At 39.9% G+C, this 16,042-nt stretch overlaps 1 protein-coding gene across 5 annotated transcripts; it reads right to left on the bottom strand.

The window, feature by feature from the left end:
• Positions 1 to 833: 833 nt before the first annotated feature.
• RNF141 (ring finger protein 141) lies at positions 834 to 15,905 on the bottom strand. 5 transcript variants are annotated; one of them, XR_009965135.1, is made up of 7 exons: positions 15,277 to 15,406; positions 13,771 to 13,971; positions 9,827 to 9,935; positions 8,486 to 8,667; positions 5,220 to 5,327; positions 4,478 to 4,642; positions 3,456 to 3,593 (listed from the first exon to the last, which is right to left on the bottom strand). XR_009965135.1 is itself a non-coding variant. In XM_062620156.1 (6 exons), the coding sequence occupies exons 2-6, from the start codon at positions 13,911 to 13,913 to the stop codon at positions 3,443 to 3,445; spliced, it is 693 nt and encodes a 230-aa protein (XP_062476140.1). In that variant the 5' UTR covers positions 13,914 to 13,971; positions 15,884 to 15,905; the 3' UTR covers positions 834 to 3,442. The 5 variants fall into 5 exon arrangements, 4 of the variants coding, with proteins under 4 accessions (XP_062476140.1, XP_062476139.1, XP_062476137.1 ...); XM_062620156.1 differs by lacking the exons at positions 4,478 to 4,642; positions 15,277 to 15,406 and adding an exon at positions 15,884 to 15,905 and having other exon boundaries at positions 834 to 3,593; XM_062620155.1 differs by lacking the exons at positions 4,478 to 4,642; positions 15,277 to 15,406 and adding an exon at positions 15,884 to 15,904 and having other exon boundaries at positions 834 to 3,593; positions 13,771 to 13,974.
• Positions 15,906 to 16,042: the final 137 nt, after the last annotated feature.

The following is a 16,042-nucleotide window of genomic DNA, read 5'->3' on the forward strand; positions in this document are numbered from 1 at the left end:
GTTACTGGTCTCCAGCCGGACACTGAGCCATTGACCACAACTCTTTGTGTGCGGCCATCCAGCCAGTTCTTTATCCACCGAGTGGTCCATCCATCAAATTGATGTCTCTCCAATTTAGAGACAAGGATGTTGTGTGGGACAGTGTCAAACGCTTTGCACAAGTCCAGGTAGATGACATCAACTGCTCTACCCCTGTCCCTCAGTTCTGTAGCCCCATCATAGAAGGCCACCAAATTGGTCAGGCAGGATTTCCCCTTAGTGAAGCCATGCTGGCTGTCACCAAGCACCTTGTTGTTTTTCATGTGCCTTAGCATGCCTTCCAGGAGAATCTGCTCCAAGATTTTGCCAGGCACAGAGGTGAGACTGACTGGCCTGTAATTCCCTGGGTCAGAATATTCCAAACCTTAGCATTCTTAAGGTTTAAAATACCCTCAGAAACATGAGGAAATAACTTAGGAAAAAAGTGAATCAAACTTCTCTCAGAAAAAATAAATAAATCCTTTTTCTAAAGAAACCCACTCCTCAATACTGTCCTTTACAGTAGAGCTGTTTGGTTAACTTTTCCCATTTCTGCACAATGTTCCAATTTGTTCTGACAAAAAAAAAAAATAGGAGAATCAGAGTGGGTCTTTTCAGCAGACCTGCATTTAAGCTACTTTGCTGGTACCACACTGCAAAGTTTAAGAGGCATCTGACCCACCTGTATGGCATCCTTTTAACCACACCACCTGTACAATAGAATTGTATTTAGATTAATATTCACTCTTCAGATTTTTGTGGTATTAAAGGCAAGAGATTCCTTAAGCTTGAAAGAACATTTCTTCCAAAGTAACTTGCACCATTCATACACAAAGTTTAATATACTGGAATGTTCCTAGCTATTAATACAATCTAAAATGTTTACAATTTCACATTACAATGGTAAGAAATCATCACTTAACACAAGAAAGTTTAGTTTGTTCTAATGCCCCCACTAACAGCTATTCATAGTAATTAACATTTCAAGGACTATTTTCTGGAGCCCATTGCCATGTCTGGGCCCGTATCATTCCTTTACCATTTCCAAAACCGTTTGCTAAATGTAGCACTTCAGACTAGGCAACAGCAACCAGTACCAAATTACTAGTTTTTCAGTGTTAATAGACCTACTATCCCATGTTACATACAGTACATATATTTTACAAGGCACACATTACAGTACCTGTATCACAGTAGTGTGAATTACAGCAACTTAATTAAAAAAAGCTGTACAGAATACAAAGTTTACTTTTTCACTATTTAAATAATTTTTGCACTAGAGTATATTGTAATTGCAAGGTTACCATGCTGCAATTAACAATCTGTTTGCATCATTACAAAATTACATTTTAAAAAGTTCATGTCAGTTCTCAGCAGAAAGTCAACTTATAAAATCTCAGTTCAGAAGTATAATTCTTGAATTACTTGAAAAATAAAGTTAGCTTGAAGCTTTAATTTAGATGTTCTTTCTGTTCCAGTGATATAAAAAGTTTAAAAAATTCAAAGGTTCAAGTTCTGAACATGGACTAATGCAAGCTCAAAAAGCAAAAAGAAATCAAACTAGTATGTGATTAGGAATACTTGCAAATATTTTAGTGGAAAATCCCTGACCATTAACAATTTTTAGTTGCTGCCTATATGCAACCAACCAGTCCACATATTTTCCTAAGAACACCTCATAATACCAAAGGATTAACAAAGGGAAAAAAATTAGTTCTAAGCTATATACATCCATAAACAGATTTTTTCAATAATACAGATTTACACACTAAGCCATATTGGCTTTAGATGATACATACAAGAGTCTGTTGCTTATCTGTCTTAATGCCTATGATCGATTTGACAACTGTGCCATAAGCCAAGCTCAAATGGGTACCATATGCTACACACATTTCCTTAACAAAAAGACGTATAATAGACAAATTACCAAGATCTTGCCCCCAATGTTAATTAAATTATTTTGTAGCCAACTATGAAAACACAACCCAAATGTGCATATCCACATGTGCACATGCCTTTTAGTTCAGAACTTGTCTGTGATAAAAGGCCCCAGCCTTATGGCATCATCAAATTTTAACAAGTGTGGTAATTAAAAATGCAGTCTTACAGTAAGCAAAATTTATGCCGATATTCCCTCAAATGCTAAACTTGGGTATTTCTCACTCAATAGCCTCAAGAGAGTAGTATTTGTTAATATATGCATACATAATAATAATTAAAAAAAATTAGTTCTCTACAATAGCAGTTGATTTCCATAACACTATTTATGCCAATAAGGCTGCAGATGGGTTTCCTGAATACTAACAATTTATTTTAGACTGTCTAAACTTAGCACTTTAAAGATTTTGTTCTGCTAGACAGAAATACTGTTGCACTCCAGTTGTGGTATCCCTTTTCCCAAACTGTCACACGCACATCTCACTGCAAGCAACATAAGAAGTTTCTCTGCTACATAAAAGCATATTGCACTTACAAATATAAAGCACAGCACCCTTACTCAGATCACCTTATAACTGATTTCATCACTTCAAAAACTCAAAAAGAAGCAGATAAAACCAAAGCATCCGACTAAACTACACCTTAACCACTAATTCAAATGATGGCATTCTTTATAGATATGCCTAATGTTTAAAACTAATTTGGGCTGTTCTTTATCAAAAACTATACAGAAACCGATTTACTTTTTCTAGGATTGTGTATGAAACTGTTTAGTGTTTCCAAGCTAATAATATTATGCTAAATATAATTTAAAAAAAATATTCTAGGAGATAATCTTGTCAAAAGAATAAACAGAAATGCACAAGTACATTTACGGAGCTGCCTACACTCTTCAGAGCAGATTTAAAATACTACTACAAATCCTAACATATTAGATTGAAATCAGTATTTGTAAACTCTAAAAGCAGCAACAACTGGCTACTGAAGAACAGGCAGTGGGACATCTTCAAGTTTCAGAAGTAAAATTTCAAATTAATAATCACTAGTGCTAACTCATCATCTTTATTGACGTTTTTTATGAAACTAAAAGTGAGTGCTTTAGTGCTTTTAAGGATAAGAACTGTGAGGTCAAGCCACCTGACATGGTTCATCTTCTGTGATGTTGAAACAGCAGTTAGCAACTGTGGTTGTGCTGTTATAAACTGCTTCATCTAGTAGTCAAACTGTTAATATCAAAAGTTGTTGTTAAAAGAAGCTCTGTTAATGACCAAAGAATTTACTGAAAGTACAGATTAATAATTAAGACTGCTCAGACATACACTGGCTCATATACCCTGTGCTTTAAAAGAACAGCATAGATGCACAGCAGCCAAGAAGTGAAGCAGAAGACAGACTGTGGAAGAACAGCAATGAGAGGCGAAAACAGGTATTTGTGAAAATGAAAGCTTCAAGTACTTCAAGTACTATTATCAGCTTGTGGCCAGTGTCAGGGTCTGTGAGGCTGGCCAACCTCATCTACCATGTTAAGTATGTAAGTAGCGATATCATCTTCAGTAGGCGCATCTGAAACCACCCAAGAATCACTTGCTCCAGTCACCTGCCGACGGCAAACAGGACAGCTTCTGTGACGATCACTCCTGTTAGAAAGCCAGAGAAATGAGTATTTTTCATTGATGGTCTCTTCCTGGCCCCCAAAAGAGCCCCCAGACAAAACAACACAACCCAATGGAAACTTTTAAGAATGATCAGGTTAGCTGGACTAGACCACCTACATATATTTTTTTGCTTGAAAACTGTTTTTTTTGTGAGAAAGTTTGGCCAACAATTCTGAATGTAGCTCCATTCTTTGAGCGATAAATTTCGAGCCATATTCCTCATGAATGCATCTACCTACCTGTCCAGAAACTTTAAATGGAAATCTAAGTTAATCTAAGTTAATTCTTCTAATCCTTAGATATTCAGCTGAGGTCCTTCAGAAACTAGTCCCCATAAGCTTCCTATATAAAGAGAAAAAGGAGCCCATTTCCTGGGTCATTCAGACTACTGAGGTTTAGAGTTGGTCCTTAGGGTGCCATCCTTCTTCAGTGGAGGAGGGTCCCAAATAATTATGTTTCTGAGCTGGGAGTCTGTTGTCTGCCTAGGTTAAGAAGAGATGAGCCTTAAAAATTGAGTGCTGAGAAAAGAATGGTGTAACTGCAACTTAGTTAAGATTCGTTAGCTGATTCATTAGCCAAAGTAGAATAATCCACTGTCTACCACGGTTGCTAACCTAAGCCCTGTATTGCTGATAGATGTTAAAATACTTTCCCTGAAAAGAGAGATGACAAGTTATACTGTGAGATCCAGCAATTTTTACTACCTTTTTCCTTTGTGGGAGCATGGTGTTTTAAGAGTAACTTCTTTGAAAAGCCTTTGTAAAGGCCACAGAACAAATTTTTATGCACAAATTATGTGACTTAAATGTAAAATCATAATCATTAACTCATCAAAAAAAGCCTTTAACTGAAAATATCTGTATCACCTAATGCTAGACTGCTGGAACACCTGCTTAATCAATCCTTGCAGGTCTTCTGCACAGTCAGAGAACATCTGTGCTCTTCCATAAAGCAATTCTCTTCTGAGTTTCCCAACAACCTATGCATCAGACAGATACAGAAGCTGAAAAGCTGTTCTGTTTACTATGAAGCTGAACACGATATTGTAAGGTACATGTTATACATAAATTTGAAGGCATTGCTATTGAGAAGAAATCTTTTCTTGGAAAATGTATTTAAATGAGTAAATTGTATGTGATTGATTTGAAAAGAAAGCATAATATATGGGGAAAAAAATCCCTCTAATAGTTATTTCCTAAATAACAACTTGCCTTCGTATTTGCACACTCTTACAAACTACTGATTTTTGCCTTAAAAAACAGCTTTTAATGAGATTTTGTGAAGCATAACATGCTGGCATCAACATATACTCTGTTTTCTCTAGTTTGCAAGCATGGATATGATTTAATTTTATAAGAACAGAGGTAAGAAATTACATAACAAATGCTGAAAAGCACTTTTACATTTCTTTTTCCAAAAGGAAATCCTTCATGAGGTGTTCACAAATTCTGAAATCCTTTTTTCCTTCTGCTGCGGTCTCATTTTACTCAAACTTGTTATGTATCATACGTATCATTATCCTGTTAGTATCTTCAGACATTAAATTGGAAACATGTCAGATAACCAGTACCCACTATAAAATAATGAATATACTTTAATATGTATTACCATTTATCGATGCATTTCTGGCAGAAGCTGTGAGCACATGGCAAGATTAAATCGGCACGCCCATCCATGCAGATGCAACATTCCTCTTCATCTGTCAACTGTTTTACCCTGCAGAAGAGAAGACAGGCTTTTTTTCCACATAACCAGTAGGTCTTATATCTATGCCCTAGTGACTACAGTAGTTACTACATTTTTCATAATAATTCATGGACAGAAAGGAACACCATTGCTTATCTTCAAGGAACATGTAATTTTGTGAATGGACTAGTTACATCATCCCAGTTTGTCAGACATAGCCTCAAGCTGCCAACAAACAGTAAATGAACTAAACAAATTAGAATATGCATTTATTTTTGGTCTCGTGGTGCTTTCGGTGTTGCAATGGGTTATGAAAATCCTTTTTTCATATCAACAAAGAAGTGTGAGAAGTGATGGTTAAACATCACCTGACCAGGCAAAAGAACAGAAACACTGTTTATGTTGAAAGCAGATCTGACTTCCTTCCACAGAGTGTCAGGCTGAACTATTTCATGATGAAGTCTGTCAAATTTCTGTGTGCTGGCTTATATCTTAGATAAAAGCACACATCAAGAGGATCACTAGAACGCATGTTCACTCATTTAACATGCCATCAGCTAAACTGCTCATTAGACTAAAAAGGATGGTTTTAGGTTGTAATACACTCCTCATAGTTGTTCCTTCAAACTAGAACTCTCAAGTTGACTGTTTCCACAGCATTTCCAGATAAGCTTTTAGGTGTTGTTAGGGAAGGGGAAAAAGAAGTTTAAAAACAAGATCACTCCTGAGGACAGACATTTTCATTTTATCTGTCTTCATTTTTTTTCCCAAATAACAGATATCTGTATCTAAAGTTACTAGCAGTAGTATCTCACATATTTGTATTATCAAGACTCCCAAGACTGAAAATGTGCAGAAAATCCTCAGCTTTCACTGACCTAACTAGACACGTAAAGTTCTCTAATTTTACAGTCATGGCTCACTTCCAATTCAGCCAAGAGGTGTTCTGAAATTTTCAGGTCTTACAAAATCCCCAATTCTGGAATCCCTTCTGTGACTTGGGGCACAAAGGTAGCAGTCTAGAAAGAATGGCAGAGACAGTCCACCTTAATTACTATTGACCAGACTGCTTTTGCTTAGGAATCTTGGGAGCCTGTCAAATACAGAGGAATTTTTTAACTGTAGAGATCACCCAGCCAACGGACAGCAATTAACATGCTTTTGTTTTATTCTTCAGTAGGTCCTTGGGTTTCCTTGTCAACTTGCTTTTTGAGAAATTTGTTTAGAATGCTAGGAGATTTATTTTTTTTTGTACAATTACAGATGGCGATTTGCATACAGTGAGGACAACAGTTTCAAATATCCTTTTGATTAGCTCACTATGTTCTTTGGAGTTGTTCCCTTTCATTTCCTTTCCCCATCAAACTCTGACTACTAACCTTTGATAACGGTTCAATTTGAGACTTGCTGGTATATATACAAGCAATTATACTTAAATGTCCTATTTATAGTTTCTGGAAACTAAGATTTAGCCATATGACTAAATTTCTTAAAAAGTGGTAAAATACAAGAGTGACAAACTAAGGAAATGCTTGTCTCTTCGTTACCAGAAAGCATAAAACACTTACGGATATTTCTGAATGCTCCAAATAGGAAGTGGGTGTTCTAGAGAACTAGGGTATTATTCCAGTGGAAGAAGTCAAGATAAGAAGAATAATGAAACAGATAATAATTGCTATTTTTGGACAGTGGTGGCTAGCTCTCACAGAGCTGAAAAATGTCTCAAGATGAGAAAAATTTAGGCAAATGGGAGGACATCACAGAAAACCTAACAGAACATATTTCCTCAGTATAAAATACTTGAAGGTGCCTCAGCCTGTATTTTGTTTAATGACTTGAAACACTTGGGTAAGTTTTATACTTACAAGTTACTTTAACAAGCTCACTAAATTCCAGCATATTACCAGCATACTAGAACATTATACTCAATTTCTCTTGTTGTTAATCGTCATTAATACTATCTCAAGTGATGAAGTTTACAAACACAAAGGGTGCTCATCTCCCCCATCTTGAAGTCTCAAATTGAAAGAGAAACTCACCTAAGAAATCTATCTATTCGCTGACTTTAGCAATAGATAAAGCTGTTTTGCATAAGCATCTGTGGGTTTTTTGTCTGAAGTAAAAGGCCATTTCCAGATATACATGTGTTCTAGGATAACCACGTATCTTTGAGAAAGAGCAGGAAAATACACTTTCCAAACATGTTCACAATTTGCTACCTAATTCTAGCATTTTAATAACTCAGAACAGCCAATAATTTATTTGTTCCCAAACAAGCAAATCAGGAAATTAAATGAAAAGAACACATTCTGCAATCCACTGACAGAAAAAAGTGGGCTCTATCTGTAGAATGGCAACACAGCCAACCCCTTTCTCATTCTAACAGGTGGAGTGTGACAGTTAACTAGCTCAGCAACTTGTTCTGTTAAAATACGTGGCTACCAGCTCTTCACTGGTTGATATAGAGAACTATACCATTCACTACTGTTTCTTGTGAAACCTCTATCTCACTTAAAACTGAGGTAGAACTTTGAACTAATTCAGAAAGTTAAAAGTAAGGAATTACTAGTAGCAACATTTCCACATAGGGAAAGGGTGACAAGCTTATTGCTGTTCCATTCAGTTTGAACTGAAGTTCTTGCAGGTGTTGACCTCAATCTTTTGCTTTTCCTCTAGTTAACAAAGCAGGATGTCAACATGTGTGAGACAGTTCACATTTTTCCAGTCTTACAAGTTAAATTATTACTATAACTGATGAGTGTCTAGTGGCAACAGATGGGAACTTTCACATGCCAAAACGTAAAAGAGGAAGAGAAAGTTGAAGTGGAACAATAACAAAATCTGTTTAAACAAACACTGTCAAACCCCCTAAATTTGTAGCTGCAGCTGATTCCATTTCCTCCTGTTTCCTTATTCAGGAGGTTCAACATGTATCATATTAGAATTAATCATTAAAATGATTGCTCTGAAGCTAAGGAATGGTAGCACCAACAGCATTTCACTCAAGTACACCACAGCTCTCCTGGTACAAGAGAAGGCACACTATTCATGTCTGTGATGATATAAAGCCTGCATCTGCTAAGAGTATGTGGTTTTGATCATTAGGTGTTAGTAGCTCAAGTTTTACACAAAAATCCTAAACTATTTCTGTTGTAACCATGTTCAGAAGCTAGAGTATATCAAAATACCTTCCCATCCACAAGCTGGCCTGACAAGATGACACAGACATCAAACTCTCAGCAGCTTCTTCAGAAGTACCACTCTGTGCAAGAACTCCTGCTGCTTGACTGGTGATGTCTTTATAAAGTTGAATGAACTGATACAAGTTCAGGATTCTGGAAGCTTCCACAACGCCACTTGTTTTATTTATCTTAAGATATAAGAATTGTTTAAAATTATATATCAGATTTTTACATGACATTGCTCAAAATTCTTTTAATGCACTGCAATTCTCATGGCAGTAGCCATCTTCCGAAGTGTCCATTACTAAATTAGCAAATTGCAGTCTATCTCAATAAAGTTAAGACCTGAAAACACAGTTGTTTTTTAACAAGGAATACCACAGTTAGGACTACACTTTTAAGGCAAGACAATTACCATAACTACTCAAATGAATTAAATTATGAGTAGGGCCCTAATGCCTAAAAAAATGGACTAAACTTAAGACAAAGGACAGAATAACGAGTCATTTCATATGCAAACAGAAAATTACAAACTGTCAGTTTCAAACCAAGTTTGAGAGTCGACCGCGGCCGACCCCCCCCGTCGCGGCCTCCGGCCCCGCTCCTGCCGCCGCTTGGTCCCCGCTCCTCAACCGCCCCGGCCTCCTCCTGGGGCTCTGCCAGGGAGGAGGGGAACCCAGAAGGGGGGGGAGTGAGTGAACGAGCCCTCTGCCTGGTTTTAAACCACGACAGTTCGCTTGCTTCAAACTTGCACATTAAGGTTGCTGAGGACCATTTAAGGATGTTACTTGGTAAGATACAGAGGGGAATAATCTCCCCACTAGAAAGAGCAAACTTAGTTTGAAGACCCTGACAAAACTTACTCAGTAAGTTAAACACTTAATTTTTAGATTGGTTTTCTAAGGAATAAGAATACACATAGTTACACTAGCTCAACTAATAATGCTTGGAATTGCTGATTAACTTCTATCAAACTATACAGTTCCCAGTTCATTGTACTATTTCACTACCAGGACATGACCTCAAGAGTAATCTGAATTCCTAACTAACGGGTCATAAGTGCTGCATTGGAAGATACTCCTTTAAACTTAGTTATGAAAATGTTTCTGTTAACCTGCTTTTTGCAGAAACTTAAGACTTCAGACTTAATTTACCTCAAACAGTATCTTGAATCATCTGCATATACTCAATTTACAGATACATAGAATCATATATATATACTCAATTTACATAATATCTAATATTCAAAATGTATGTAGCAGGTGTTAGATTTTATCAGTAAAGGTGACAAACCTCAAATATTTGTAAGAACCCCCCTCACCAAATTAAAATTTTCAATAAACTTACTTTAGTGCATATTATCCGAACGACTACCTTCCAGAAAGCAGATGAATCAGAACCAGGTTGCACTTCAAATAACAGATGTTTGTCTTGTCCAGAAGCCAATTTTGCAGTACTGAAATAAAGAATCATCCAGTTTATACCACATGCTAGACATGCAAAGATCAGCAGCCTTAGCTACTGTGGTATTATTTATTGTTCACCTGTGTCTTATCATTAAAGAGACATTTATCAATATTTCCCAGAGACATGAAATTAATGACCTTCTTAACATGTCATTAAATATAAAATATGGTCCATTTCACTTTAAATTGCACAGTAAATTTCAGAAAATGATGAGCAAGTCTTTTGATCCAGCATCAGCAAATATCCTTTATAGATATTTTATATGCTTTCACTGTTTATTATAGTAATCATACAATCTTGTGGTCCAATCTAAAAAGGTTATTTCCTTACCATGTATGTAAAAAAAAGCTTGCAAGTATCAACAGATGCAGATGAGGTGTATTTTGTTAGTATATATTAACAATGAAGCAGTCAGGTGAAACCTCTGGGTGACCCTGAAATTTTCGGGGGTTGTATTTTTTTTTTAATGGAACACAGACACAGAAGTCTATTCCATAAGAAGGAGTTCAAACTATGTTACATTCAGGCTGAAGTAAGCACTGGAAGAAATAAAACCCCTTGACTAACAATGGTATTTTGGAGTTAATCATACTGATATATTCTTAGATTCTCAGGTAAAACATAAAGTAATGTCCTTCAAAATCTATTGATGAAGACACCTGTCTGTTCTTGAAGGTCATTCATAAAAGCATGACTGTCTACAAGACAATTTCTAAACTGAATACAAATTCACATTATAGTTAAATGTCAAACATGACTAAAACCCCCACACTACAAAGCTCTTTATCAGCATGCATATTTCCACTTCCTATAATTTTATACTAAAAATACTGGTTAAAAATGACAACTCTGCATTTTTGTTCTTTTTACCATCAATGTGGAGTCAAGCAAAATTCACACTGAAAAATATTTCTTATGCAGCCTTTTGTTGTGGAAGACAACTTCCTTCTGCAAGTAATAGAGGAGCCAACGAGGAGAGGTGCCATGCTTGACCTCGTGCTCACCAACAGGGAAGGGCTCGTTGGAAATGTGACTCTCCAGGGCAGCCTTGGATGCAGCGAACATGAGATGGTCAAGTTCGAGATCCTCAGGACAGTGAGAAGAGCTTGCAGCAAGCTCACTGCCCTGGACTTCAAGAGAGCAGACTTTGACTTCTTCAGGAACCTGCTTAGCAAGGTTCCATGGGATACAGCCCTAGAGGGCAGGGGGGCCCAAGACTCTTGGTTGATATTCAAGTATCCCCTGCTACAAGCTCAGGAGTGTTGCATCCCAACTAGAAGGAAGTGCAGCAGGAGGGCCAGGAGACCTCCTTGGATGGATAAGGAGCTCCTGAGGAAATTCAATCGAAAAAAGGGGCTTATAAAAAGTGGAAGCAAGGACAGGCTGCCTGGGAAGAGTACAAGGATGCTGTCTGGGAAGCTAGGGACCAGGTTAGGAAAGCTAAGGCCCAGTTAGAATTAAACTTGGCTGGGGATATTAAGGATAACAGGAAGGGATTCTACAGGCACAAAGCAAATAAAAAACAGACTAGGGAGAATGTAGGCCCCCTCAGGAAGCTCTTGGGAGAACTGGCTACACAGGATTTGGAGAAAGGTGAGGTTCTGAATGACTTCTTTGCCTCGGTCTTCACTGGCAAAGGCTATGACTGCACCACCCAAGTCTTGGAAGGCAGATGCAGGGACTGTGAGAATGAAGACCTTGGGCCCACTGTAGGAGAGGATCTGGCTCAAGACCATCTTAAAAATCTGAACGTGCACAAGTCCATGGGTCCTGATGAGATCCATCCGTGGGTCGTGAAGGAGCTGGCGAATGAAGTTGCTAAGACACTGTCCATCATATTTGAGAAATCATGGCAGTCAGGTGAAGTTCCCGAGGACTGAAAAAGGGAAATATAACCCCCATTTTCAAGAAGGGGAAAATGGATGAGCCAGGGAATTACAGACCAGTCAGTCTCACCTCTGTGCCTGGCAAAATCTTGGAGCAGATTCTCCTGGAAGGCATGCTAAGGCACATGAAAATCAACAAGGTGCTTGGTGACAGCCAGCATGGCTTCACTAAGGGGAAATCCTGCCTGAACAATTTGGTGGCCTTCTATGATGGGGCTACAGAACTGAGGGACAGGGGTAGAGCAGCTGATGTCATCTACCTGGACTTGTGCAAAGAGTTCGACACTGTCCCACATGACATCCTTGTCTCTAAATTGGAGCGACATCAATTTGATGGATGGACCACTCAGTGGATAAAGAACTGGCTGGATGGCTGCACACAAACAGTTGTGGTCAACGGCTCAATGTCCGGCTGGAGACCAGTAACGAGTAGTGTCCCTCAGGGATCGGTGTTGGGACCGGTCTTGTTCAACATCTCTGTCGCTGACATGGACAGTGGGATTGAGTGCGCCCTCAGCAAGTTTGCCGATGACACCAAGCTGTGTGGTTCTGTTGATATGCTGGAGGGAAGGAATGCCATCCAGAGGGACCTTGACACGCTTGTGAGGTGGGCTGATGCTAACCTTATGAAGTTTAACCATGCCAAGTGCAAGGTTCTACACCTGGGTTGGAGCAATCACAGGCACAGCTACAGGCTGGGCAGAGAAGAGATTCAGAGCAGCTCTGTGGAGAAAGACTTGGGGGTGTTGGCTGGTGAGAAAATGAACATGAGCCAGCTTCAGTGTGCACTTGCAGCCCAGAAAGCCAACCGTATCCTGGGCTGCATCAAAAGGAGTGTGACCAGCAGGTCGAAGGAGGTGATCCTGCCCCTCTACTCTGCTCTTGTGAGACCTCACCTGGAGTATTGTGTGCAGTTCTGGTGTCCTCAACATAAAAAGGACATGGAACTGTTGGAACAAGTCCAGAGGAGGGCCAGGAGGATGATCAGGGGACTGGAGCAGCTCCCGTATGAAGACAGGCTGAGAAAGTTGGGGCTGTTCACCCTGGAGAAGGCTGCATGGAGACCTCACAGCAGCCTTCCAGTATCTGAAGGGGGCCTATAGGGATGCTGGGGAGGGACTCTTCATTAGGGACTGTAGTGACAGGACAAGGGGTAACGGGTTAAAACATAAACAGGGGAAGTTTAGACTGGATATAAGGGAGGAAATTCTTTCCTGTTAGGGTGGTGAGGCACTGGAATAGTTTGCCCAGGGAGGCTGTGAATGCTCCGTCCCTGGCAGTGTTCAAGACCAGGTTGGACAAAGCCTTGGGTGATATGATTTAGTGTGAGGTGTCCCTGCCTATGGCATTGGGGGTTGGAACTTGATGATCTTAAGGTCCTTTCCAACCTTAATCATTCTGTGATTTTATGATCCTATGTTCTTGGTTACTGGATTCAAATAGTAAGACGTGCCACATCTTTAACGAGGAACAGCACTGCCTGTCCACAGAGGTGAAAAAGATGGTCACAAATTGTTCTGTCTCAGGTTTACCTTCCTAGTGTAGCTGTACTGTCTTTATAAGGCTCATATTGCTACTTCCTATGAAAAGTGATGGGCAGAGAGGAAGCAGCATTCCATCTTTACATGGCTGGTGGAGGGGGAAGATTAAGGGAGACAAGTAACACTAACAAAAAGATACTGCTAAATGTCTACCTCTTGCTAACTAAGAGAGAAGCAACACTTGCTGGAAGAAGAGTATTGGAGAAAAAGTAAATTTCTGGAGGAAAAATGGCTTTCATTTTGAAGTCTAATTACAACCAGTACAGAAACTTTAAAAGCTGCAGGAGGCATTTCAAAACAAGATGGCCAGTCCTGACTTGGCCAGCACAGAGGGATATATTGCATACAGGGTCTCTGTAAAACGCTAAAAACACCAAGAAAACAAAGTAGGGCTTACACATCATTAAGTTCAGCTACTCTTCCCAGAAACTCTTCATAGGTTAGGAAACCACTTTCTTGAACCAAAGAGGCATGCTTTGCTACTTTTTCTGGCAACTTGTTAATTACAGTTTGTGTGTGGTTTGAAATTTGTTGACCCATGGTTGAAGTTCTTCACCTCAGTTCCATAGAACGAAGTTCTCATTCACTTGTAGAGTCTCTGCTAAAAATATTTTAGAGTTACAATTGTGTGCTTTACAAATGGTTACTCTCTCATTTTCTTTTAGTGTAAGAATTTAACTACCCATTACACAGTCTAATTATTCTACAGTAACACAACTTGAACAGTCAAAGCACAACATTTAGAAGAGACTGGAATGTGGCATTAACAGCTTACAAAAAAGTACTATTTTGATTACAGCAATACTTATATTAAAGTGAGATAAATTTTCATGCAGGTTCTTCAGGAGCTCCAACACACATACAGATATGTAAATCTAGTGGAATGGAAAATAAAATTTTAAGATTACAGTGATAATTTGTGACAATTTTTGTTTGTCCTAAATATTTGTGATGCGAAAGTCAGAACGTCTGTAAATAAGCATATCAATGTTTATACACAGATATTAAACCAGGAATTAGCTTTCTTACATCAGACTGACACTGGCAGACTAAACTAACTCTTACAGCATTCTTAAACTGGTAAGCCAATGAATGGCATCAGTATAAATCAATTTAGAAACCTCCCTATCTGCACAAACCACTGAAATTCAGGATGTATTACAGAACTGACTTGCTCAAACCTCTCCAACTTAACTTATTTTAACCTTTCCTTACACTCGTATCTTCTTCCCCAAGAAGTCTGCATAAGGATCTACTGTATGTCTTCTGATTCTGAGTCTTTATCCATATTTTCCCCTTGAGCCCTCTCATTTGGCATTTCTTCAAAATTCCTCCTGGCTCTTTGTCTCAAAATGGCAGAGGCATGCAAATTAATTCTGTTTGGACAGAGTTCATAGTTTGTAATGCAAACCAAACCAGTACTTTCACACCATTTTAAGACTTATACAGACAGAGGTCTGCAATAGCAAGCCAATTACAGAATATCAGCCTTAACTTAAACAGTATCTGAGTACCTGACATTAGGTACCTTACAAACACTTTATGAGAGAGACATTACAGAAAAACAGATCTTCATCCTGCATGTACAACTATATAGCTGCATTTGGGCATCAAACTGCCCAGCAACCCAGTCTACAGCTATGAAGATCTTGCCCCGGTGTAAGAAAAACAGAGCACACATGGAGTGAGTTTTTATCAGAACATTCTACAGACTGTTCTGGTATTTTACACAAAAGAATAAACTTCCAATTTAATTTGGAATTTTGACCAAATTCTGATCTCAGACACCTGTGTTCCCACTTAAGTGACACTTCTCCTTCCAAACAGCCCTCCAATAACCTCCTCTCCCCTATCTGGGCCTTGTGTTTGCTGAGCATACACCCAAAAGATACACTTGACTCACAGCCTCTCCGCAGCATAACCTCTGATGCTTCGAACACAGTTCATTCCTTATCTTCTGGTTTCTGTGGCTAAAAAGCCACCTTCCTGTGGAAGCGAAGTGCCGTGTGTGAGCCTACCGAACTAGTGAGATCCTACCACAGAAAAGTTTGGACAAAAATACCTGCGCAAAGTTGCTTACAAAGTGCTTCCTTTGGGGCAGTCCTCAAGATCGGCAATACCCAAAGCTACACACAGATAAACCGGATGCGCTATGAGGCCTCTCCGAAAGCAGGGAAGGAGGACAGGGGCGCTGCCGAGTGCCCCCAACGCCTAGGGCACTGCACTGCCTTCGCGTCAGTTTAACCGCATCCAAAGGCCGCGCTCGAGACGGGCCGCACGCGCAAGCCCGCCTGCGTCACGCCCGCAGCCGGCACCCCCAACCATTTCCTACGGTAACCCCTAACCGCCCCTTCGCGCCCCGACGGACGCGGCAGCGAGGCCCGGCTGAGGCGGGCGGCCGGGCTTTGCTCAGGACAAAAAGCACCCAGCGGCTTCGCCCCGCCCGAGCCTCGCGCTTCCCCCAAGGCTCCGTGGCTGCGGACGAAGAGGGCCCAGCCCGCAAACCTCACCCCAGCGCCGCGGCATCCCGCTCGCCGCCGCCGCCCCACCGCGACCCGGCCGTCGGCTCCGAGCGCAGGCGCAAGGGACAGCAGCGGCGGCGACTGCTGCTGCTGGCGCGGGTCGGTGACGCCAGCGCGCGGCTCGCGCAGTTGCCGGGACATAGCGGG

This window comes from Pezoporus occidentalis, unplaced genomic scaffold, assembly GCF_034315485.1.
Source record: "Pezoporus occidentalis ecotype Australia unplaced genomic scaffold, CSIRO_AGI_Poc_V1 ctg22, whole genome shotgun sequence".
Classification (NCBI taxonomy): domain Eukaryota; kingdom Metazoa; phylum Chordata; class Aves; order Psittaciformes; family Psittacidae; genus Pezoporus; species Pezoporus occidentalis.

Bases quoted from the DNA above. Each gene is read 5' to 3' on its own strand.
- RNF141 (XM_062620156.1), bottom strand. From the start codon at position 13,913: ATGGGTCAACAAATTTCAAACCACACACAAACTGTAATTAACAAGTTG. The intron at 5,328-8,485 runs GTATTTTGATAT...TCTCTTCTGCAG, and splicing joins GCCAGCTTGTGGATGGGAAG to GGTAAAACAGTTGACAGATG. The intron at 3,594-5,219 runs GTAATACATATT...GCTTTCTAACAG, and splicing joins CAGAAATGCATCGATAAATG to GAGTGATCGTCACAGAAGCT.